This window comes from Stegostoma tigrinum, chromosome 5 (assembly GCF_030684315.1).
Source record: "Stegostoma tigrinum isolate sSteTig4 chromosome 5, sSteTig4.hap1, whole genome shotgun sequence".
NCBI lineage: Eukaryota > Metazoa > Chordata > Chondrichthyes > Orectolobiformes > Stegostomatidae > Stegostoma > Stegostoma tigrinum.
The window spans coordinates 12,854,995-12,881,620 of NC_081358.1; the positions used below are offsets into that span (position 1 = coordinate 12,854,995).

The 26,626-nt window shown below is 43.4% G+C and overlaps 1 protein-coding gene across 2 annotated transcripts in view; it reads left to right on the plus strand.

Annotated features, from left to right (window-relative positions):
- samd12 (sterile alpha motif domain containing 12) overlaps positions 1–26,626 on the plus strand; it is a 127,161-nt gene that overhangs the window by 9,909 nt on the left and 90,626 nt on the right. For both annotated transcript variants that reach the window (XM_059646323.1, XM_059646324.1), the window contains exon 2: positions 25,678–25,853. In XM_059646323.1, coding sequence (XP_059502306.1) covers positions 25,678–25,853 — 176 coding nt within the window. The remainder of the gene's footprint in view (positions 1–25,677; positions 25,854–26,626) is intronic.

Below are 26,626 nucleotides of genomic sequence, written 5' to 3' on the forward strand. Positions count from 1 at the left end.
ATTTTATTTTTGGATTAGGATTCTTCCACAGCACAACATCGTGGGCCGAAGGGCCTGTACTGTGCTGTACCTTTCTATACTCTAATTCAGTTTGAAACTAGGAATTTTATTGTTCCTTTCTGCAATATCATTAGGCCTTCCTTAATAGACTCTTATTGTCAAAAGCTAAATGCATAAAACCATATGGTTTAATGTGAGCGTTGTATAGTTTAACAATGATTTGTCCTGTTTTTCCAACATGTCTATTTGCTTTGCTGTTTGCTGCTACATAATAATTGCATGAGCTGAGTACCATTTATTTATCTGCCTCAAAACTAGCAGCTCATGCTTTAGGTTGGAATTATGTGTCTAAAAATGGATTCTGAATTTTTTTTATTGGAGGTATATAGGCTTCAATGGCCGGGTCCTGATTTTTGCCTATACCTGTTCGCTCCAGAGAAAGTGGTGGTGAGCTACCTATTTTAACCTTTGCAATCCACATGCTGTGGGTAGACCCCACAGCGGTGTTAGTGAGGGAGTTGCATGATGTTGACTTGTGACGTGGATGGAATGGTAACGTATTTCCAAATTAGGAAGGCGCGTGGCTTGGAGGATAACTTGCAGGTGGTAGGGTTTGCATTTATCTCCTCCTCCTCTAGATGGAAGTGATCATGGGTCTGGATGGTACTGTCTGAGGAGTTTTGATAAATTTCTGCAGTGCATTTTGTAGATGGTACACGCTGCTGATATTGTGCATTAGTGGTGGAAGGATTGAATATTTGTGAATAGGGTGCTGCATATTTTTGAGACAGTGGTAGATTATTTTTACTTTAGTCAACCTGTTCAGACATGTTACTTTCAGGCTGGGTGGGACTTGAACCCAGATCTTCTCACCCAAGATAGGGATGCTGCCATTGTACCACAAAACTCTGGATAGGTATATTCTTGATAAACAATGGGGTAGAAAGTTATTCAGATGTAGAACTACGAGCAGTAATCAAATCAGCCATGAACCTACTGAATGACAGAACAGGCTAGATGGGTTGAGTGGCCTACTTTTTTCTCCTAGTTCATTTGTTGAAACTCACTTACAAGTTGGAATTTATGTTGTGCTGTATAAAATGCCATTAGTGAGTATTACATTGGAGTGAGATGATGACAGGGGTGTATTTCCTATATGTTTCTTTTTCTCTCTCTCTCTCCCAACATTGTTCACTCCCATCCTTCTCAGACAATGGATCTGTGCAGATAGAGGGTGTGTTTTAGTTGTGTAATTCAGGAACTTCTGTCCATCTGTTCTGAACCTCTGTGTAGAAACTGGAAACCAAACAACATTGGATTGCAAACTTAATTTCACAAAAACATAAAGAATCTGAGTGTGAGTGATAATGGGAACTGCAGATGCTGGAGAATCCAAGATAATAAAATGTGAGGCTGGATGAACACAGCAGGCCCAGCAGCATCCCAGGAGCACAAAAGCTGACGTTTCGGGCCTAGACCCTCTGATGAAGGGTCTAGGCCCGAAACATCAGCTTTTGTGCTCCTGAGATGCTGCTGGGCCTGCTGTGTTCATACAGGCTCACATTTTATTATCTAAGAATCTGAGTGTATTATGGTTATACCATAGTGAGAGCAAGATGGGGTACAACCTTCAATTCATTTGAAACACACACTAATTGAAATTGCCTTGGGTTTGTGGAGACTTTTCAGTGTTGTGTATCTGCATTTACCCAGTTGTAACTGTGAAGAAGTTAGGTATTCCCATAAAATCCTGTTCTTGGTTCACAGAAATTTTTTTGTAATTGATAATCCACACTTTGAAGAGAAAATGCTGTGGGATATTGTCAAGACAGATAGTGGGGCAACTTCTGTCTTCTCTAAAATTCTCACTAGGGTAGATCTTTCTAGTGTGGCACTGAAAATGGTTGACAGCCCAAACAAGCAATGTCACTTTTTGGGATTTTCAATGCTGCTCAGTTTAGGATAGCTTAACTTTTGTAACCATTAATAAAATCAATTGTACTGTAAGAAAGTTATTTTTAGGGTGATGAACACAACAGATTCTGAAGATCACAGTGAGCCAGGCAGCATCTGTAGAGAGAGAGAGCAAGTTAGCGTTTTGAGTCTACATGACTCTTCATCAGAGCTGATATGGTGTGGAGGGATTAATATCAAAATGTAATTTGATGACTCGTACAATATAAATGTAATTTTAGTTTTGGGATCAATATTTTTCAATCAGGTAACTGAACCTATGAAGGTTAAACGTTGCTGGAATGAACAGGGTATATGTATAATAATGTGCTCCCAAGCGTACTTTGAAGGTCAGAGTTAGAAGCATGAAAGTCATCAGATTGCGGGTGGACCCAACTGCAGCTGGGAACCAAAGACCAGCAAGCTTGAGAAGGATTTCCTATCATGTGAAATTTAACTTATTCCTGTTGGTTCCAGGTTAAAGAGGGATTCAAAAACTAGGGTTAAACAAGTGACTGTGTATTTTACGAGTCAGTTTTTGTTTTGAAACTACAAGTTAATTAGTTTAAATATTCCAGATACTTTGTTATCCTGCAGGTAAGTGGAATACAAGTTTGATTTTCTGAGAAAACAAAAATTTATGTGATTCTGGACTGCACCTTTTTTTTTAGAAGGCACTGAAATATGTTCGTGGGCCTAGAAGCAACATTGAGAATCTATGTGATAATGGGAACTGCAGATGCTGGAGAATCCAAGATAACAAAGTGTGAAGCTGGATGAACACAGCAGGCCAAGCAGCATCTCAGGAGTACAAAAGCTGACGTTTCGAGCTCTGATGAAGGGTCTAGGCCTGAAACGTCAGCTTTAGTGCTCCTGAGATACTGCTTGGCCTGCTGTGTTCATCCAGCTTCATACTTTGTTGTCTTGAGAATCTGTAAAGCAGTTGCAGAACAAAAGCAAAGCGCTATCAGAAATCAGTGCTATTCGAGGGCACATAGATATGGGGTACTTGGGCAGAAACCTACAGATGGAGTGCAATATGGCAATATTTATTTTGAGCAGAAGAAAAAGAGCAGAAATTTTTTTATGGGAGTGACTAGGAAATGCTGAGCCCAGAGACACCCGGATTTCCTTACACCTCTCCACCTCCTCCAGAGTCCCCAGTGTCACAGATGCCAGTCTTTAGCCAGTTTGATTCATTCAACGTGATACCGAGAAATGATTGGAGACACTGGATATAACAAAGGCTGTGGACCCTGACGACATTACAGCAATAGTACCGAACACATGTGCTCCAGGACTTGTTACACGCATAGTCAAATTGTTCCAGCACAGCCACGATACTGACGTCTATCTGACAATGTTTCCCGGGTATGTCCTATACAAAAAGAGCATGACATAGCCAACCCGGCCAATTATTGCCCCCTCAATCTAGTCAATCATCAGTAAAATGATGGAAGGTGTCATCAACAGCGCTTTCAAGCAGCGCCTGCTCAACAGCAATAAACTGCTCAGTGATGCCCAGTTTGGATTCCACCAGGGCCACTCACCCCCTGACGTCGTTACAGCCTTGGTTCAAACATGGACAAAAGAGCTGAATCCCAGGAATGAGGGGAGCGTGACAGCCCTCGACATCAAGGCAGCATTTGACCGAGTGTGGCATCAAAGAGCCCTAGCAAAGCAGGAGTCATTGGGAATCGGGGCAAACTCTCTGCTAAATAAAAATCAAAAGAACTGCAGATGCTGTAAATCAGAACAAAAACAGAAACTGCTGGAAAAGCTCAGCAGGTCTGGCAGCGTCTCTGGAGAGAAATCAGAGTTAATGTTTTGGGTTGAGTGACCCTTCCTCAGAACTGTTCCATTAACTCTGATTTCTCTCCATAGATGCTGCCAGACCTGCTGAGCTTTCCCAGCAAATGCTTTACTGGTTGAAATCATACCTGGCACAGAGAAAGATGGGTTTAGTTGTTTACATGTCAGCCCTATCCACTCCAGAACGTCTCTGCAGGAGTTCCTCAGGATAGAGTCTGAGGCCCAACCATCTCCAGCTACTTCAATGACCTTCACTTCATCATAAGGTCAGAAGTGGGAATGTTTGCTGTCTGCACAATGTTCTGCACGATTTATGTCTCCTCAGGATTTGAAGCAGACCATGTCCAAATGCAGCAAGACCTGAACAATATCTAGGCCTACTAAGACTCGTGCCACACAAACGTCAGGTAATGGCCATTTCCAACAAGAGACAGTCTAATAATTGCCCTTCACATTCAATGGTATCACCATCACTGAACGCAACCCCTTCTCCCAACTGTTAACCTCCTGGGGATTATTGTTGACCAAAACTCAACCTGAGTCACCATATAAAAATGTAGTGACTATAAGAGCAGGCCATAGATTAAGAATACTGTATGATCTGGAGATGCAGGTGTTAGACTATAGGGGACAAGTCAGAAGACACACGACACCATCTTTATAGTCCAACAGGTTTGTTTAAAATAACAGGTGAAGCGCTGCAACCTTGAAACTAAGATACACTTTGAAAGCTATACAACACCAACGCACTTGGATGTCCCTTCATATCAGGCAGCATTAGCCTGTGTGAGAACCTCTATTGTTATGTCAAGGGCATCTTGAAATCCATCATACAAGGAATGCTTAGCTTCTGTTGTGATATTATGGCCTTCTTACATAAACTCAGCACCCAAGGAACGTTCCTTGTCACAATGGATATTTTGACAATCTATACCAGCATCCCCCACGATGAAGGCATCGCTGCAACAGCCTCAGTCCCAACAACAAGTGCCAATTTCCAGATGCCATCTGACAGCTCAGCCGCTTCATCCTTGAGCACGTCTTCACTTTCAACAACCAGCTCTTCATCCAGACACCCAGAAATGCCATAAGGACCAACGTTGTACCCCAACACACTAGCATTTTCATGCACAAGTTCAAACAAGACCTCTTCGCCCCACAGGACCTCCAACCAACACTGTACACCAGATATATCAACAACATCATCTCCCATTTGGGCTCACTGCGAAGAATCACTGAAATGACTAATTGATAATATCAACAAGTTTCACCCTACCATGGGCTACTCTTCAGAATCAGTGTCATCCTTGGACACACGTATCTCCATCAAGGACGGGCACTTCAGTACTTCACTCAATCGCAAGCCCGTGGATATCCTCACGCTGCTACATTTCTCTAGCTTCCATCCTAAACACATCTAAAGAAGCCATCTCCCATGGACAAGCCCTGCATATACACAGGGTCTGCTCAGATAAGGAGGAACGTGATGGACACCTACAGATGCTGAAAGACACCCCCATAAGAATGGGACATGATGCTCAGCTCATCAATCGCCAGTTTCGATGTGCCAGAGCGAAAAACTGCAATAACCTTCTCAGAAGACAGACATGGGACACGACCAACAGAGTACCCTTCGTTGTCCAGTACTTCCCTGGAGCGGAGAAACCATACCATGTCCTTCACACTTAACCTGATTCAGCAGGAGTGCTCTGAAAACTCATGATTTTAAATAAACCTATCGGACTGTAGCCTGGTATCGTGAGACTTCTGACAAGGAATATTGCAGCAAGTAACTTGCCTGTCTCCCCTCTCTGCCACCTTCAAGGCACAAGTCAGGAGTGTGATAGTGTACTCCCCTACTGGCATGGATGAGTGCGGCTCCAACAACGCTCAAGCGGTTTCATGACATTCAGGACAAAGCTGCCTGCTCGATTGGCACCACATCCACAAACAGTTACAACATTAACTACTTCAATTTCCCCTCCAGTTTCTACCCTGCCATCACGTTCACCTGGTCTATCTCTGACTCCTCCCTTCCCTTCTTGGACATTTCTATTTCCATTACTGGGGATAGACTGGCCCCTAATATCCATTACAAACCAATCGACTCCCACAGCTACCTGGACTATACATCCTCACACCCCACTTCCTGTAAAGACTCCATCCCATTCTCTCAGTTCCTCCGTTGCAGGGCCGACAAGAGGGGAGGCCATACTGGATCTGGTACTTGGTAATGAACCAGGCCACGTGTTTGATTTAGTGGTAGGTGAGCACTTTGGAACGAGTGACCATAATTCGATTATGTTTACTTTAGCGATGGAAAGGGATAGGAACATGCCACAGGGCAAGAGTTGTAGATGGGGCAAGGGCAATTATAATATGATTAGGTAAGACTTAGGAGGCATAGAATGGTTTAGCAAAATGCAGGGGATGGGGACAATCATAATGTAGAGCTGGTTTAAGGAACAGATATTGCATGTCCTTGATAGGTATGTCCCTGTCAGGCAGGGAGGAAGTGATAAGGTAAGGGAACCATGGTTTACTAAAGAAATTGTATCTCTTGTTAAGTGGAAGAGGGAGGCTTATGTGACAATGAGACGAGATGGTTCAGTTTAGGCGATGGAGAGTTACAGATTAGCTAGGAAGGATTTAAAGAGCGAGTTAAGAAGAGCAAGGAAGGGACATGAGCTGACATTGGCAGGTAGAATAAAGGAGAACCCTAAAGCTTTCTATAGGTATATGAGGAATAAGAGGATGACTAGGGTAGGAATAGGGCCAGTCAAAGACAGAAGTGGGAAATTGTGTGTGGACCCTGTGGAGATTGGAGAGGTGCTAAATGATTATTTCTCATCTGTTTTCACTGAGGAACAGGAGAACATTGTAGAGGAGATGACTGAGTTACGGACTACTAGAATTGAAAGGATTAAGGTTAATAAGGAGGAGGTGTTATCGATTTGAGAAAGTGTGAAGGTAGATAAATCTCCTGGGACTGATAGGATTTTTCCGAGGCTTGTCTGGGTAGCTAGGGAGGAGGTGGCGGAGCCTTTGGCCTTCATCTTTGAGTCCTCATTGTCTACAGGTTTAGTACCAGAGGACTGGAGAATTGCAAATGTTGTGCCCTTGTTCAAGAAGGGCAGTAGGGATGACCCAGGTAATTATAGATCTGTGAGCCTTACGTCTGTTGTAGGAAAAGTTTTGGAAAGGATTTTAAGAGATAGGATTTATAATCATCTAGCAAGCAGCAATTTGATTGGAGATAGTCAGCATGGATTTGTCAAGGGCAGATCGTGTCTCACAAACCTCATTGAGTTTTCTGAGAAGGTGACCAAGCATGTGGATGAGGGAAGGGCAGTTGACGAGGTGTACATGGACTTCAATAAAGCCTTTGATAAGGTTCCACATGGTAGGCTATTGGAGAAAATACAGAGGCACAGGATTGAGGGAGATTTAGCAGTTTGGATTAGAAACTGGCTTTCTGTAAGAAGGCAACGAGTGGTGATTGATGGAAAATATTCGGCCTGGAGTCAAGTCACTAATGGTGTGCTTCAAGGATCTGTTTTGGGTCCACTGCTGTTTGTCATTTTTATAAATGACTTGGACGCAGGCATAGGTGGATGGGTTAGTAAGTTTGCAGATGACACTAAAGTCGGTGGAGTGGTGGACAGTGTGGAAGAATGTTGCAGGTTGCAGGGAGACTTGGATAAACTGCAGAATTGGGCTGAAAGGTGGCAAATGGAGTTTTATATGTATAAATGTGAGGTGATTCACTTTGGGAGGAATAATAGGAAGGCAGAATACCGGGTCAATGGAAAGATTCTTGGTAGTGTGAATGTGCAGAGGGATCTTGGTGTCCATGTACATAGATCCCTGAAAGTTGCCACCCAGGTTGATAGTGCTGATAGGAAGGCTTACAGTGTGTTAGGTTTTATCGGTAGAGGGATTGAGTTCTGGAGCCGTGATGTCATGCTGCATCTGTACAAAACGCTACTGTGGCCTCATTTGGAATATTGCGTGCAGTTCTGGTTGCCCCATTACAGGAAGGATGTGGGTGCAGAGGAGATTTACCAGGATGTTGCCTGGTCTGGAGCGCAGGCCCTATGAAGAAAGGCTGAGGGACTTGGGTCTGTTCTCATTGGAGAGAAGGAGGCTAAGAGGGGATTTAATAGAGACAGACAAGATGATCAGAGGATTAGATAGGGTGGACAGTGAGAGTCTTTTTCCGAGGATGATGACTTCAGCTTGTACAAAGGGGCATAGCTACAAATTGAGGGGTGATAGATTTAAGACAGATGTCAGAGGCAGGTTCTTTACTCAGAGAGTGGTAATGGCGTGGAACGCCCTGCCTGCCAATGTAGTTAACTCAGCCACATTAGGGGCATTTAAACAGTCCTTGGATAAATACATGGATAATGATGGGATAGTGTAACGGGAGGGGCTTAGATTAGTTCACAGGTCAGCGCAACATCGAGGGTTGGAGGGCCTGTTCTGTGCTGTATTGTTCCATGTTCCATGTTCTATGTTCTATGTTCTATGCATATGTTCAGATGAGGCCAACTTCGACAAGGGAGCCTCCAAAATGTCCACATTCTTCCTCAACCGAGGATTCCCCAACTCTATTGTTGACAGGGCCCTCAATTGGATCCAACCCATCTCCCGCACTTCCGCCCTCACCCCTTCTCTTGCCTCCCGCAACAACGATAGGGACCCCCTTATCCTCACCTACCATCCCACTAGCATTCACATCCAGAAGATCATCAGATGCCATTTCCACCATCTCCAGCAAAATGCCACCACCAGACACACATTCCCGTCCCCTCCCTTGTCCACCTTCTGCAGGGACCGTTTCCTCCGGGACACCCTGGTCCATACTTCTGTCACCCCCAACACCTCCCGACAGCCCTATGGCACCTTCCCCTGTAACCAGCGAAGGTGCAACACCTGCCCATTTACTTTCTCCCTCCCCACTGTCCAAGGGCCCAAACATACCTTCCAGGTCAATCAACACTTCACCTGCACTTCCCAGAATCTAGTCTACTGCATTTGCTGCTCACAATGTGGTCTCCTGTACATTGGGGAAACGAAGCATAGACTGGGTGATGGCTTCGCAGAACATCTACATTCTGCTTGCAGAAAAGACCCTGAACTACCTGTTGCTTGTCACTTCAATGCACGACCCTGCTCCCTGGCCAATATCTCTGTCTCTGGCTTGTTACAGTGTTCCGGTGAAGCCCAACACAAGCTGGAGGAACAACACCTCATTTTCCACTTGGGGATCCTACAGCCCTCCAGACTCAATATCGAGTTCAATAATTTTAGGGCCTAAACTCTCCCATGTCCCAGCCCCCCCACCCCACACACCAGGCCTTGTTACCACATAGCCTGCCACTACACACCCCCTGTTGTTCGTCACTAACAGTCCCCAATAACAACTATTCACCCTCCCAGCCTGATCGTTAGCAACTCCTTTGTCTATCCAACTGTCTTTCTCCCTCTTTGGGCTCTATCCCATCGTTTACTCCCTACCCCACCCTCCTCCCTGTTTTCTGCATATAAACTGACGTTTTCCCAGCCACCAGCAGTTCTGAGGAATGGTCACCGGACCCGAAACGTTAACTCTGTTTTCTCCTCCACAGAGGCTGCCAGACCTGCTGAGCTTTTCCAGCAACTTTGTTTTTGCACAAACATTTACTCCCTCTCAGTAGCAGGAGAGTGTGCCACCTACAAGGTGCATTTCAAGAAGTTACCAAAGATCCTTGGATAGCACCTTCCAAACCCACACACATTTCCGTCTAGAAGCATGTGGATAGAACATACATAGGAACACTACCTCCAGTACGGTGCACCTCAATGCCACTCCCAATCCGGACTTGGGAAAATATCACCATTCCTTCAATGTTGGATCAAAATGTTAGGATTACCTCCTGACAGCATTGTGGGTCTGCCTACAGCACATGGACTGCAGTGGTTCAAGAGGACAGCTCTTCACCACCTTCTCAAGGGCAACTTGTGACTGGTCATCAGTGCTGGCTAGCAAGTGATGGCCATATCCCATAAATGAATAACAGCATACGTGATAAAGTTAGTGTACAGCTGCCATAAGTCAGAAAGCAAATAGAATTGTTATGATCCCAGATGATGTAAGCTGTGGACAAGACTATGCCTGGAGTACTATTTGCCGTTCATCCCTTGCTAAAAGGAAGGACATAATTGAATTTTGAGGAAATGCAATAAAAATTCCTTAGGCTAGTTCTTGAGATTTATTCTGTGATGAGATAGTGAGTTAACTAAGCACATATTCTTAGAAATTGGGGAGAGTGAGATGTGATTATCAACCTCTTAAGAGTTCCATGTCTCAATATAGTGATTGGGTAGAGGTTGAGGAATACAGAACATGCAAGGCACAATCTCAGAATAAGGGGTCTGTGATTTATGACTGAGCTGAGTTCTTTCTTCACTAGAGTATTGTAAATCTTTGTGATTCTCTATTCCTGAGTGCTAGGGATGCTGTACTCATATTCGGCCATTGAGCCCCTGCAATGTAGAGAAAGGACATTCAGCCCATCCCGACCTTTGAAAGAGCATTCGACTCAGACCCAGCCCCCTCTCATATCCCCTAACCTCACGTTTCCCATGGCTAATCCGAATAGACTACACAATCATAAACACTAAGGACAATTTTAGTACAGTGAATCTACCTAAGCTGCACACCTTTGAACTGTAGGAGGAAACCCACGCACCCACAGGGAGAACTTGCAAACTCCACACGTCCGATGGTGAAATCAATCCGGGATCCCTGGTGCTCTGAGGCGACAGTACTAACCACTTGACCCACTGTGCTCCTGTTGTCGAGGAAGAGATCAGTTAATTATTTTAGTATTTACGTGTATGCATCTGAAGGGGTGGAGTGAAGTCGAGGCAGTATATTACTGTGAGCTTGATAGGCCACTAAAGGTTAAGTTATCCTTGGTACTTTTGGCTTTAAGCATTGGTTTGGCGACAGCCACTAATCTTGGGCTTCCCAAACTGTGGGTAGGAAGGCAAGATTTTGGGCTTATGATCTGCGAGGCAGCAAGGGCTGATGTGAAGCTCACCTGTGTGGCCCCTTCAGACTGTGTCCATGTTTTTTACTCTCACGCATTGTCTGATCAACTGCTCATTGAGGCACACTGCTGCGAGTGATAATGTATTTGTGAAAATCCATTCTGCACACTTTCACAACAATTGTCACAGGAGGTGGGAGGAGGCTGGGGGAGATGGGGGGACGTGTTCATCTCCTTTCACACTCCATCCATCTCTTCAATAACTGAAACCCCCTTCCCTCCCACTCAACAACTTTTGGACCAATGCAGATTTTCACTCAGCAGCACAGTAAATTTGGGATGTGAAAGTGGGGTCACACAAGAAAAAGGTTTGAGATGAATTGCAGTAATCTGATAACAATATCTCCTGGGTGTGGGGTATCTTTTCACTTTGAATCGTGGTTCTATGGTCCAAACTTCAGTATTGACACCCACACATTGCCCCCAGTGAAGTAGACTCGTCTGCTCCAACCTCTTTTTTTTTTAACCTTTTTCTTCTTTCTTCTTTTCTGGCCGTTTTTTTCTCTATCTTTTTAGTTTGTTAGTTTATTTGGTTTCTTTCTCTACATTTTGGAGGGAGCATGGTTGTGGCGGCAGCATCGGCAGTGGCGGGGGGGACTTTGGTCAGCCACAAGTCAGCTGGTGTGTTCGGGTGGGACTCTGGTGTTTGGCGGCATCGCAGCTTCATCGATGTCCGGGGCAGTACCAGAGAGGGCCTCAGCAGCAGCCTGGCTAATGTGGCAACAGGGCATGGCAGCGGCTGGGGCCCAGCACCGGTCCTGATGGTGACAGAAGCTATCAGGGGCCGAAGCGCCAGAGAAGCCTGGCGTGCCTGACAGAGGGTGGCAAAGGCAGCTGGAAGCCACAGGCGGGTCTTGGCCCAGCCCGGGTGACAGCATGCCCAGCTCAGGGGAGAGCAAGCTCTCTTCAAGGAAGCCCCAGTTGGAGCATCTGCAGGCCCATGGCTCAAGAAAGGACTGTGACGTTTGACTTGTTAACTTTTTGTTTTTCTACTTCTGTAACTGAGAATTTGCACCTGGGCGCATGGTACCTAAGAAGACCCTGTGTGTGGTGACATTGTACAATTTTTTTCGCATTGTACTCTTGTACTCCGTACTTGAATACACGTGACAATAAAACTTAATCTAAATCAACAGCATCAGTTTTAGGGCTTGCCATCTACCAGGCATTAGAGTCACTGAAGTAGCAGCCTTTTATCTGTAAAAATTTGACTTGTATGTCACCCTAGAAAATAAAAGCTGAAGCATCTCATCTACTTTGCTTTTCTTCAACAATGCAAACAGCAGAGGGTCTCCATTGCATTCAGAACAGAATTTTTGTCATGTTCTAAATGGAAAATTCACTCAATCCTAATTTTCATGGTTTAACTAACTTTTTTTTATTATTTGAAGTGTCCCTGAATCTTTTTGTTTTTAATTGGGATGAAGGCCTGTCCAGCCAGGCTAGCAATTTTTTGCCCATCCCTTTGCTGTGGGTTTGGAGTCACATGTAGGCCAGACCAGGTAAGGATGGCAATTTTCTTTCATTTAAAGGCCATCGGTAAATCAGATGGGTCTTTGCCAACATTGACAAGGGCCTCATGGAACTCTTAATATCAGTTTTTTTTAAAATTGAATTCAAATTCCACCATTTGCCATTGCGACATTCAAACCCAGGTCCTGAGAACGTTACCTGGCTCTCTGGGTTAACAGTCCAGCAATAATAGCACTAGGCCATTACTTCCCTGATTTTTTTTGATCCATTGTAACTCTATTTCTGTGAGCTGCTGCTCTGATTCCTTCACTTCCCATCTGTGTAAGCAAGTTGTTTATCTGGTTCCTGAATAGTTGATCAGAGCACCTTTTTGTAAATAGCAGTTTTTGCTGCATTGTGCTGCACTGTGGAATTTATTATTCGGGCAGCTGATAAGTGATGTGTTTAAAAACTTGGTATAATTGAAAACATAAATCAGCTATGAGGCAGTGCATTGCTGAGCTGGGAGCTGTTGGAGAGGTGGTATAAAAGATTTGTAGACACCTTGAAATGGCTTGTACACTGAGGGCTGGTATTCACTCAAGGCTGGGAATTGAATTTGTACAAGCCGTGGATTGGCAATCCAAGATCATGAAGAGGTGTCACATTTTTCCAAGTCCGGATTGATCTGGTACAACTGTGATTTGATCACTTTGAGAGCTTTGCTTATTCTCATTAACAAGCAATGAAGGCATGGGATGCTTCACTTCATGATAATATTCAAATTAGACTGTCTTAATTTGATTTGATTTTTATTACTGTCACAGACACAGAGGTAAGTGAAAGGTGTTGTCTCCAGTCAGATCATACTATGCAAGTGCACCAGGGTGACACAACAGTGGGTGTGCAGGTTACAATGTTATAGCTGCTGAGAAGGTGCAGAGAGCTCAGCATTAACATTTAAGAGCTCCACTCAAAAGTCTGATAACCAAGAAGAAGCTGCCCTTGAATCTGTTTGTACTCAAATTTTATATCTTCTACCCGACAGAAGAGGATAGAATGAGAGTATAACTGGGGTGTGAGAGGGGTCTTTGTTGGTTGCTTTCCCAATGCAGCAGGAAGTAAAGATGAAGTCAGTGGACAGGAGGCTGGTTTGCCTGACGGACTGGGCTACACCCATAACTCTGTAGCTTCTCGCAGTCTTGGAGTGGCAGCTGCTCTCCCACACTGTGCGATGCATCCAGATAGGATGCTTTCTACTGTGCATCTATGAAAATTTATAAGAGTCTTTGTGGACAAGGTGAATTTTCTTCGCCTGTTGAGGAAGTAGAGACATTATTGTGTTTTCTTGACCGCAGTGTAAATGTGGGTGGACCAGGGCAGATTGTTGGTGATCATCACTCCCAGGATCTTGATGCTGTCAACCACCTCCACCTCAGCACCATTAATGCAGACAGGGGCGTGCCCTCCACTTCACTCCCTGAAATCAATGACCGGCTCCTTTGTGTTGTTGACATTGATGGAGAGATTGTTGTTTTTACACCATGCCCCTAAGTGCTCTATCTCCTTCCTGTACTCCATCTCATTGTTGTTTGAGATCCGACCTACAACGATGGTGTCGTCAGTAAACTTGTAAATGGAGTTGGTGTAGAATTTGGCCAAACAGTCATGTGTTTAGGAGTGCAGTAGGGTGCTGAGTATGCAATCTTACAGAACACCAGTGTTGAGAATTATCATGGAGAATACTGGTCACCTATGCCTACTGATTGCATGTTGGGGACCCAGTATAAAGTTACCTTTTACCAACTTGCTCCACATTGAGGATTGTGCGCAGTTTTGGTTGCCACACTATAGGAAGGATGTGGAGGCTTTTGTGAGGGTGCAGAAGAGGGTTATCAGGATGTTGCCTAGATAGGAGTGTACTATCTAATAAGGAAAGGTTAGAAAAACTTGGATTGTTTTCAACAGAACCTCAGAGGCTGAGGGGCGACCTAATGGAAGTATATAAATTATGAGAGGCATGGATAAGATGGATAGTTGAAGTCTTTTTTTCCCAGGGTGGAAATGTCAAATATTATGTGGCCTAGGTTTAAAGTAGGAGGGGAAACATTTAAAAGGGGTATGCAAGGAAAAGTTTTTGTTTTCACAGAGGGTGCCTGGAACACACTGCCAGGGGAGGGGTTAGAAGCAGATACATTAGCAACATTTAAGAGACACTTAGACAGACACATGAACAGGTGGGGACTGGAGGGATAGGGACCATGTGCAGGCAGCTGGGATTATCTTAGAATGGACTCATGGTTGGCACAGGCATGCTGTGAAGAAGGGCCTTATCTGCACTGTACTGTGCTGATCTATCATCAAACCGTTTTTCTCACTGCATTGAAGCTGAAAATTACCAGCTGCCAGCAGCTTTTTATGTTGCTCCCTGAGGTTGGTAGGATCGTTTAGCAAGTTATTGGCCATTGTTCTACATGTTGCAGCCGATCCTCATCAGTGTGATCAGAGGTTCTTTCACCAGACCTCCCCGACCCTCCTGGTGTTGCTGAGCTCTTTCATCCTGCCTGTCAGCTAGGTCCTCAGCTGTAGCCCTCTGTCAGGGATTTTCCCTGGTTGTCCAGCAGAAAACAGAAGGAAAATGTTAGAATGAGATCCTGACAAGGTTCTGTGTCCCAGTTACTCACCCACTCTGCCCCATCCACCTTCAACATTTCATTTCATCTACACACAGCTTCTTTCCAATTAATCCACATGGAATTAGCTTCAAGGCCCAGGCATTTTATGAGGCCTATCTTTGGATCTAATTTGTGGATTATGGACTTGTATGGAGGATCTGTCAAAAGATCATAGAATCCCTATGATGCAAATAGAGGCCATTCTGTCCATCAAGCCTGCACCAACCCACAAAGAGCATCCCACCCAGACCCACCCCAAATTTAGCATGGCCAATTCACCTAACGTGCACATCTCTGGACTGTGGGAGGAAACTGAAGTATCTAGTAGATACCCGCGCAGACACAGGGAGAATGCATAAACATCACACACAGTTGCCCAAGGCTGGAGTTGAACCCAGGTCCCTGGTGCAGTGAGGCAGCAGTGCTAACCACTGTGTCACTGTGTCATCCCCTAGGGTAGTTGATAACTTGAGGCTCTGGCATCCTCCGCCAGTTACCTGAAGCGTAAAGACTTACTTCTAAATGGATTAAATTCTATAGGCATTTTGAGACACCTGGGAGGTGACCACATGCGGAAGTGATGACGCACACAAGATGCCAGAAGTTGCAGCAGTTATTTATTTACTTGACTCTTAAATTCTGAGGATAGTTAACACAAACCGGTCCATCAACATTCCCTAGGAATGACATCAAACCTCCACAAGCTGTTTAAATGTGGCAACGCCTTGAAATATAACTCATCATTTCTATCAGGAATTGTGTGCAGCTACTTACTTGGTCTTGGGAGCCAGAATTCTAGACAGCGCCAGCACTCTGCTGACATTTCAAGATTCAGTTTTATTTCATCCATCATAATGAACAATTTGGCATGGTATGAAGATGGATGCCAAATATTTACTTTAATACCTCCACATTATTTCAGAAACATGCCAGCACATTTTGTTTGTTCAAATTTTTGATTTTTCTCATTTTGGTCCTATGATGATCAGTTATGAAAGCAGTAAGGAAGGAAAAATGACAGGCAAAATATGAACAGTGAGATCAAATGCCACCAGATAGATAGAGTGAACTAAAAGAATGCTGGAACTCCCTCTCCATGACATCTTTCTGACTATTTACTATCACCCACTCTGTTCAGTTACAATACTCCATTCTAAACTCAAAGTAACCTCTGTATGGTAATTTCAGGTTTAACGCTTCAATAGGCCTTTTTAAGGCCACTAAGTATAACTTGGTCATCTTTATAATCTGCAATATTACAATACAGAACGTAATACATTGAGTTTATCCTTTGCTGTAGATGATTTGTTCTAAATTGCCCAAGCTCCAGTCTCAGAACTTTACATCCTGTGATCTACTACTTTTAACACCTTCCTTTCCAGGTGTGTGTCTCTGTTCATGTGTGTGTGTGTGTTGGTTCTGTTCCATATTTCTGTCCCGGTCCCCATCTCTTTGAATATGTTTTTAAGGCAAATTATTTAAAGAATTGATAGACATCCAAGCTACACACTTACGCTACACCCCATGCAACAGGGCTCAGTAAAACACAATAGTCAGTTGGCACAGAATTTTCTCAACATTAGAATTACCTTTTATTGTCACATATACTCAGAAGAGTCCAGTCGGAAGTTTCTAAGTCACCACTTGCAATGCTGTCTTAGGTACAAAGGTACCCAGGTACAGTTCCTTAAATACAAATTCTAAGGGAAAGAAAAAATTAGAACTAAAGAAATAAAAAATTCAGAATAACAATCCATTGAACCCAGTCCATACCATCACCTGCCGTCCAGTCCATCCCGGGCCTCGACTCCAGACCACTCTGCGCTTCATGTTGAGGCTGGGAGACTGCTCTGGACTCATCTCAAGGACAGAAGGCTACGCTGAGGCTACACCAGGCGTCCGAGAAACAGCCACGCTGAACTGGGGGAATACAACAGCGAGCCGAGAGGCCACCGTGCTGAGGCCAGGATTCCCGGTCCGCTGTGCAGGGAACGCCCAGGAGGAGATTTGACAAAACACTGGGGTGGCGGGTTGCGCAGGGAGAAAAAAGAAAAGAAATGGATGGAGAGAACGAGCTCTGGCTGAGGAGTCTCACTCCACTGCCAAGTTGGATGATTCAGTGTTTCCTTTGGCGTGGTTAGCAGGAACTCTATTTCTGATAGAAGTGGCTTCAAGATGAACTGCTGGGTGATGTAATCTTACAATCAAGTGGCTCACTTCTTTTTGTCAGGTCTGTTGATCCAGTACCTGGATTAAGGCCTGGTCTGTTACAGTTGAGGGTGTTGTTGATCAGCCAAGCTGGCTGATAAATGGCATTTGGGGAAAATCAATTGGATACCTTCCACTTTGACCCAGATAGCTTGGGAAGCCAATGCATGGTACCCTTGCTTAACAAATCACTTTCACTGAACTCCAAGGCCAGGATTCGGGAGGCTGGTTCTTTATGTTATGGACCCATGCTCAGTGGGAAGCAGACCAAATGTCTGATGAGTGCAGGAGAGAGGTTTAATTGGCGCATGGTCAAAAATGATGGCCAATTAGGGGCAGGAGCAGGGAAGGAAGATAACAAGGTGTGGAGCTGGATGAACACAGCAGACCAAGCAGCATCTTAGGAGCACAAAAGCTGATGTCTCAGGCCTAGACCCTTCTCTAGGCCCAAAACGTCAGCTTTCCTGCTCCTAAGATGCTGCTTGGCCTGCTGGGTTCATCCAGCTCCACATCTTGATTCTCCAGCATCTGCAGTTCCTATTATCTCAGGGAAGGAAGTTGGCAGGATGCTAGGGAAGAGGGCGATGTTCCAGTCCTACTTGGTAACTATTCTTGTTGCTGCTGATTCTGTGTTTTAATTTAAAAAAGCGAATGCATCTGCATCTTCACATTGGGTACAGCTGATACAGAGCTGAAACCTGGGGTAGGGTCACAGAGTTCTCTGATGAAGGGTCCAGGCCCGAAACGTCAGCTTTTGTGCTCCTGAGATGCTGCTTGGCCTGCTGTGTTCATCCAGCCTCACATTTTATTATCTAGGGTCACAGAGTGTTTACATTATTATAATATCATTGCTACAGAATGAAAGTTTTTCAAAACGTACTTTTCTTTCAGTTAAGTTAAATACATTCCATGTTTGTTGATTCTGTTTGCAATAGATTGGAACCATTCAGCTTTGCACAGTGGTTACCTGTCCCCAAGAAAATTTGCAGACCTTTAGAAGTCAAGCTCTAAATTTAGCCCAATAAAACTGCAGGCAGCACTCTGTTCCTACATCATGTAAGTCAGGGCAAGGAACTGAAGTAGACGCGTCCATAAGCATCACTCTTCCATCAGCTGTCTCTGTTCACTCGAGCACAGCAACAAAAATTCAACCCTCGAGGTACATGTGTCCATATTAAACCTTGTCCTTACACGTCTGTTGTGCAAACATGGAATTCTGATGTTTTCAAGAGGCTGCTGGTTAGCCACCAGTACAGTCATCATGTGCATTACATTTGTTCTCCAAAAGCCATTATACCACGTTTGGTAGGAGACCTTTTAAAAAAAAGTGCTTCACATTTTCTAAAGAGCAAAATTAGCAATAGGCAATCTGCTCAATAAGCTGAATTTTACTTTATTTGTGCTGAATGTATTAGATGTGACATTTCATTGTATTTGCAGGTTGTGTTGAACAGGAAAATGTTTCTTTTTGTGTAGCAAAAACGGAAGTGGTGAATGTTATGATAACCAGTATTCCTGTGTGTAGAAGATAATAAAGTGTGAAGCTGGATGAACACAGCAAGCCAAGCAGCATCTCAGGAGCACAAAAGCTGACGTTTCAGACCTAGACCCTTCATCAGAGAGCTCTCTGATGAACGGTCTAGGCCTGAAATGTCAGCTTTTGTGCTCCTGAGATGCTGCTTGGCCTGCTGTGTTCATCCAGCTTCACACTTTATTATCTTGGATTCTCCAGCATCTGCAGTTCCCATTATCTCTATTCCTGTGTGTAGAATATTGATTTGTCACACTCCTGAGGTTAGTGGATTATTGAAGACTTCAAGTGAAAGCTACATTTTCTTAGTTGAGCAACAATGAAAGCCTTTTCTACCTTGTGATCCATGAACTGAGTGAATCAAATTGGCAATAGTGCAAAATTTTTAAGGTCTTTGGCATTTTTTTGTGGCATCTGTTCTAATCCCCCAAGAGGATGCAATGAACAAAAAATGCCAATAAAAGTGATCTCTAATACCATGTATATTACACTGTACAACATCTGCTTGATTAATGACATGTGGACATTAGTAATTGTTATTGCACGAGTGCATTGAAGGCCTAGACTATTGATCTGGACATAGCGTGCTCAAGTTACATCAGTACAACAGGGAAATTTTAAATTCAGTGCGTTGGTAGTGTAGAGCATGAATATTGCTGAAAAGTGAGACGTGTTGAAATGTTCGATTTGCACTCATCAGGAGAAGAGTGAGAAAATCAAATTTCAAACAGTTACAATTTATAGGATAGGGGAAATTCACAAAAGCTCCTTAGACGGCACCTCCTAAGTTAGAATAGGTAATAAATGCAGACCCAGCCAGCGGTACCCACATCCCATGAGTGAATAAAACAAATTGGGGATGACTGTTTTAATGCCTCAGCCAGTCAGAGTTGTTTCACCAAGCAAAGGGTCTACAAGCTCTCGGGTAATTCGAGAAAGAAACAAGGTGTGAACATATTCCTGGTACTTTGAAGTGACTATGCAATTGGTATTTTTCTATAAAAGAATGCTGGCATCAGTTGAAAAAGACGTTCTGCCTAGAATACCATTTGAGCAACATTGTGTATGAATTTTGATGCCAGTGTGTTGCTGGGTGCAAAGGCTGTTTAGCCTATCCATCAGCTAATCAAATCAAACAGCATGCTCCTTCAGTTGTTTTTAAAAGGTAGAGACCATTTTGAAACAATCCATGCTCGCAAAACTCAAAGCAAAATGTCGGCTGTTGGAAGTGTTTCTGTGCTGACCAGCACTGTTGAATAACCCTAAGTTGCTAATAGCTACACTAACACCCACTTAATATAACTGTTCAAGTTGTAACATGGCACATTTAGGCTTATTAAAAGCAACATGAAGGGACACATTCTCTGCAAAGAAAAGAACTATGTTCAAGTCTCACGCCTTTTGTGGAAAACCTAAAAGTATAGGGAATTTGGTTCCCTGTTGTTTTCTCCATGACACTGCTTTGGCTGGTCAGAGTTGAATTGTCAACCAATCAGCATCTTTGTTTTCTGTTGTAGGATATATTGTTGTGCTCATTTGAAATTTGGTCTTCTTGCATTTATTTTGAGTGCAACACAAAAAGCCTCAACTACATATCTCTTTACAGCAAAATGTAAGTTCGATTAATTATTAATTTTGAAGAATCCATGTTTAATGACTGTCATGAAGATCCCTCTGGTACACTGAAGCTCATTAGGTAAGGAAATTGGACTTTGTGACTGCAGAAGCACAGCTCTTAGTAGTCCATTTGAAATTACCTAGCTAGGCTCTAAGATGTATCAAACTAAACAACAAGCTACAAGAATAATAAAACCATACAAACCACTTGAGATAAACTTCAGCTCCGGACTAACATGACAAAGACACAGCAACCTGATCCTATAAAGTCCTCTTTGCTATTATCTGGACAGGGACTTAGCAAAAAATGGGAGAGCCTGCCATACTTAGTCAAGCAAAAGCCTGAAATCATCATAGTCACAGAATCATACTTTTCAAATAGTATTCCAGACTTCACTATCACCATTCCTGAATGTGTTCTTTCTCACTTGTAGCACAGGCTATAAATGGGCGCACCACAGCAGCGTATCATTGAGGGAGAGTGGTCTCTGGGGTCTTAAACATTGACTCAGAAGTTTGTGAAGATCAAACATGGGAAAGAAAGCCTCCAACTGATTGTGGTTGTTGATACATTTGTACTGCTCATGTTGACTGCCACTTGGAAAAAACAGGAAAGGTATCATAAATATAATGTACTTTTAGGCGAAAATGGTAACATCCATCATCAAAACTTTGTAGCAACTGCTGCTGACTGATTTAAATAAGTCCTGAGGACATAAGGGTGTGACAAGGGAATTAGCAAGAGGGTGGGGTGCATAGGGGTTTTGTGGGGGAGGAGTGTAACTTGGTTCCCATCAGTTTACCTGTCACAAATTAGTCTGTTCATGACAATTTTGGAAGGAGTGAAAATGCAGTCCTTGCAGAAACCAAGTTTAATGCTCACACTGAGGACACCCTCCGGAATATTGTGTGAGACTGTAACAGTACTAAAAGGGGAAAGGCTCACAACAAATCTAATATCTTGAACGACCCCTTTTTATAGCATCAGAATTGTTGTGTCTCCCAACGTCAGGGTCGCGAGAGGTCACTGTTGGCCTGAAACCCGGTTAGAGTGTACACTAAAATGCTATGGCTGTAAGGGCAGATTAAAGAATGTGTATTCTATGGTGAGTGACTTGCCGAACTGTTCCACCATCTACAAAGTCAGGAATGTGTTAGGGCACAATCCACTTGCCAGGATGAGTGAGGTTCCACCTAAGAACCTTAACACCATCCACGATGACTGACTTACAGACACTCTCTCTATAACCTTAACCATTCACTCACTGCACCACCAATGCATTTTGGTAGCAACATGTATCCTATTAATGTTGCACAGTAGAAATTCACTAAATCTCCTTCAACAGCACTTTTTCTGAACCCCTGCTCACAAATCTATAACCTAGAAGGCAAGGACACTGAATACAAAGGAGTAGCACTGGCTGCAACTTTCACTGGAAGCCACTTACTGTCCTGACTTAGACACATATTACTATTCCTTCATTGTCACTGGATCAAAATCCTGGATCCCACTGTAACAACATCTCACGGACTACAGTAATTGAAGAAAACCGCTCACCACCACCTTCACCAATTAGTGCTGGGAGCACATGCTGACATAATCAACAATGCCCATGTGCTGTGACAGGAAATAGGTGTGGACTGGGAATAATTGGCCAACTTGTCTGAGAGGCACCACTGGCGAAGGTCCTTAATCTGTGCAATATGACTCTGTTTTACACAGGACCATGACTAAAGTATACACAATGTTGTCTTAAATTGGTGTGCTACATTTTAGAGCCTTATAAGGTTGAGTTGTTTTTAAACTTATTGTGATTAGAAATATAGTCACTCACAGTAGACCACCATTCTGCATGCCTAATCAAACCATGAAGCATCAACCACATCGCTGCTAGACAAGAGACACTTTGGTCAGATAATCACCAAAGTTGTCAGAAAATAGTTTCAATGTCAGATTTCGTATAACCTGGTCCGAATGGGCGAAACATGGGTCATGTTTCATTTGCTCAATGAAACGTGAAAATCAGTTTGATGTTTATTACCTTCCCCGTTCCTGTTCTCTACGAGTGCCTCTAAATGATCATATGTTTGGGTCTGTAGTATCACTCTGAAGCACTGTGAAAGCAAGACAAGCCTGCAGAAAGACACTTGCCCTATGCCTGTTGGAGTTTGCTTTTGGAAATCTTGAGATGGAAATATGAACTGAAGAATTAAAGCACTGCTGAAAATAGGTGTATTTTGTTGAAGCATTTTGTCTTTCACTCAACAGGATATTTGCAATGCCAGTGTGTGTGTATATATATATATAGGAAGAATGTGTTTGGTTGGTTGGCAAGTAGACTCTAATCGGTAGAGGCGTTGCCATGGAGAATCCACCAGTTAGAAAATGACAACTGTAATGTGCTTATGTTTGTTCAAATTTAACCTCATTAGGTTGACCCTGTAGGCCAAGGCATTGCTCTGAAGAATAGCCAGAGAATGGCTATTGCTTATTTGTTAAGTTGAACCCAGCTGCACTTTGTGTACGTGTTCTTTCTGTCTGCAATGTGTAGGGCCCTATTTATTAATAAATACAGTTAGCAGTACACACAATGGAGCAGACTGTAAACCTGACTGATTATTTTGAACTGTCAATAGTATAATTCTAAATACACAGGATTATTTAGTTAAAAAGAAATTCTCTAATCATGTAATTGCAAGTAATGTTAGATGCTGTCTGGTGTTTTGCAAACATGGGTTTGATCGGAATTGATGGTAACTGCTGCAGAAAGCTGAAGGCATGTTCTGGCCATATGATCTGCCAGTCTTTAGTACGTACAAACACTATACCTAAGCGCACACTGCCATTGAAATTCATATGCCACTTTACTCATTTTTTTGGCTTGAGAGCTACGTCCTGTTAATGGTAAGCACCAGTCCTGTTGCTCCGACATGATAGCAATGTGAAACAGCTGAGGTTTGGTTTTCTTTTTGTTGGCTTCACAAACAGTTGATGTACAATAGTCAGCACTTGCCAATAACTGTTGAAAAGTTCAGATGACATGGTGTGAAGCTGGAGGAACCCAGCAGGCCAAGCAGCATCAGAGGAGCAGGAAAGCTGCTGTTTCCGGTCAGGACCCTTCTTTAGTAGGATCTGAAGTTTCTGAAGAAGGGTCCTGATCCAAAACATCAGCTTTCCTCGTCCACTGATGCTGCCTGGCCTACTGTGTTCCTCCAGCTCCACACTGTGTAATATCAGAGACATTTGTTGATTCTTTTCCATCTCGTGAACCTCCTTGTATATTAACTTTAATAAAACAGCCTGAAGAAATCTGTCTTAGAGTACGCTATCAGTCAGTTGAAAGATTGTCCCCAGTCTCCGAGATGATGTAGAGGAGACCAAGCTTTGTGGAACAGTTGGATTGCAAAGCCATTTATGAGGTGCTGACGTGACTCTGGCAGTAAATGTATTGATCCTGATCCTTGATGGCTAAAACTTGCAAACCTATTGCAGTTTTATTTTATAAATATTAGATGTGTTTGTATCATTGCACTCGCGTTACCTTATGTTCCATAAGCTTGGGCAGCGTTGAAATTCTACTGGGCAACACTGCTCTGGGGCATTCTTGATGCCTCCAATTAACTCATTCACTCAGATGAAGCACTGTAACTGCTTTAAAATATTTTACTTAGTTTTAAAGCTTTCTACTGGCACTTTGCAATCTTGAATTTCTATAAATGTAGGTATCTCTCAGCAATGCCACTAGGGAGGCAACGGCTTAGTGGTGTTGTCACTGAACTGGTAATCCAGAGACCCAGGTAACGTTCTGCGGACCTGTGTTTGAATTCTGCCACGACAGATTAGATTGGATTGGATTCTCTACAGTGTGGAAACAGGCCCTTCGGCCCAACAAGTCCACACCGCCCCTTGGAGCATCCCACCCGGACCTATCCCCCTATAACCCATACACCCCTGAACACTACAGGCAATTTAGCATGGCCAATCCACCTACCCTCGAGATGGTGGAATTTGAATTCAATAAAAGTAAGTCTGAAACTAAGGGTCTGCTGTTTCCCATAAATTTGTTGCCGATTGTTGGAAAAACTCATCTGGATTCACCAATATCCTTTAGGGAAGGAAACTGCCATCCGTACCCAATCTATACTACTCGTGACTGCAGACCCACAGCAATGTGATTGACTCTTAACTGCCCTCTGGGCAATTAGGGATGGGTAATAAATGCTGGCCTAGTCAGTGACACCCATATACAGTGAATGAAGTTTTAAAAAATGTGCCGGAAGGTTACCTGCCAGCATGATAACAGTAAAGTCTTACCAGACCATAGGGCTGTCCCGTCATTAGAGTGAGATGACTGGTTGTGGTTTAACCTGAGGGTCACCATTCCTGAGGTGACGGAAGAGGACAGATCTTTATGGTAACCTCAGCCAGTACAAGAATTGAACCCCACTGTTGGTGTCACATTGCATCACAAGCCAGCCATCCAGCTAACTGAACTAATCAGCCCCTAGCATGATTGAAGAACAAAAACAAGGAAAAGAGAATTAACTGACTATAGTTACACAGATCCCCTTTTTAAGGTTCCATTTCTATCTGCTATAGAAACCAATAGCTGCCTGTGAACTTGAGATAACAAGGTGTAGAGCTGGATGAACAGAGCAGGCCAAGCAGCATCTGCTGTGTTCATCCCGCTCTACTCCTTGTTATCTCAGATTCTCCAGCATCTGCAGTTCCTACTATCACCGCCAGTGAACTTGTTTTTCTTTAAAAAACTTGTGCTTTTATAGCACCTTTTCCTGATTGTGGGATTTCCCAAAGCATTTTACAGCCCTTGAAGTGTAGTTGCTGTTGTAATGCAAGAAATGCAGTAGCCAAATTTCACAGTAAACTCTCAGAAATTGGAATGTACTCACGATAATTGATCTTGTGATGGCTGAGGATATCTGGGATAATTCTGCTTAATGTTACTTCAAAGAGGAGCAGGCATCATTTATAACCACAGGAGAGTGAGTTGATGCCCCAACCTTTGGACTCCGTCGCAAGTGTGCTACCAATTGAATTTCAATTGTTAAGACAGCCTGCTTTAATGAGTCTCCAAGATCGTCATCCATTCACATTGGTGGGTGGATTCATGTTTGGTGCTTTTGAAATGTGTGATCTGAAAAATTCAAGTCCATAGTACCCATATCCAACTGGGGTCTAAATTCATACCGTCATAAGCATTTAGAAGATTCCCAAAATGGGAACTTGATAACACAACACATGTTTCAGCTGACAGTCGTAAAGTTTAAATACTTACTTATGTTTTATTAATGTTCTTCAATTTTACAGCTCTCCATTGTAATCTTAACCAGAATGGTGTGGATCATGCTGTTTGCACCGAAGATGTGAGCTTGCAGGTACTTGGTGATCCAGAAGTCTTGAATCCAAGTGATGAAAAGATTTTAAGGATAGAATCAAACGATAGTCCAAAGAGTCTTCATGCGTCAGAAACTGAATCGGTGAAGGTAAGTGTGGTTGAAATTAGATGTCCAACTCAATTGCATCATACCCCAAAAAAAAGCCAATAAAACTTAATTGGTACATTTGAAACTGTATGGTGTTGTAACACCTGTGCTAGTTGGCCAATTTCTTTTTACATTTTATTTTAGTTTGCAACATGTCAATAAGGCTAAGACTAGGAAGATAGTACAGTTAAATATACATGGCTTAGGAGCTGGTGTAGGACAGAGGGTTTCAGGGATGTGGATCATTGGGATGTTTTCCAGGGCAGATGGGACCTGTACAAGGAGGACAGGTTTCCTCCTAAACTGAAGGGGAACCAATATCCTGGAAGGCAGATTTGTTCTTGTCACTCAGGGGGCTTTAAAATAGTGTGGCAGGGGGAAGTAGAGCAGTAGGTCAGCGAATGAAGTGATCAAGGAAGAGCTAAACCTAAGGCCAATAATGCTAAGAGGAAAAACCGACAGGGAGAGTTTACTGAACACAGTGGGACTGGCAGTCTCAAATGTATTGATTTTAATACAGAGTGTATGACAGTTCAGGCAGATGTACTTAGAGCTTGGATTAGTACATTTAACTGTGATGTTGTAGCTATTACAGAGACTTGACTGAGAGATGGACAAGACTGACAGCTTAATGTTCTGGGATTTTGATGTTTTGGGTGATAGACAGGAATGTAACAGAGATAGTGAGTTGCATTCCTAATTAGGAAGAATATCACAGCAGTACTGAGGGCAGATACCTCAGATGGCTCTTCCAACTAGGCCACACAGGTAAA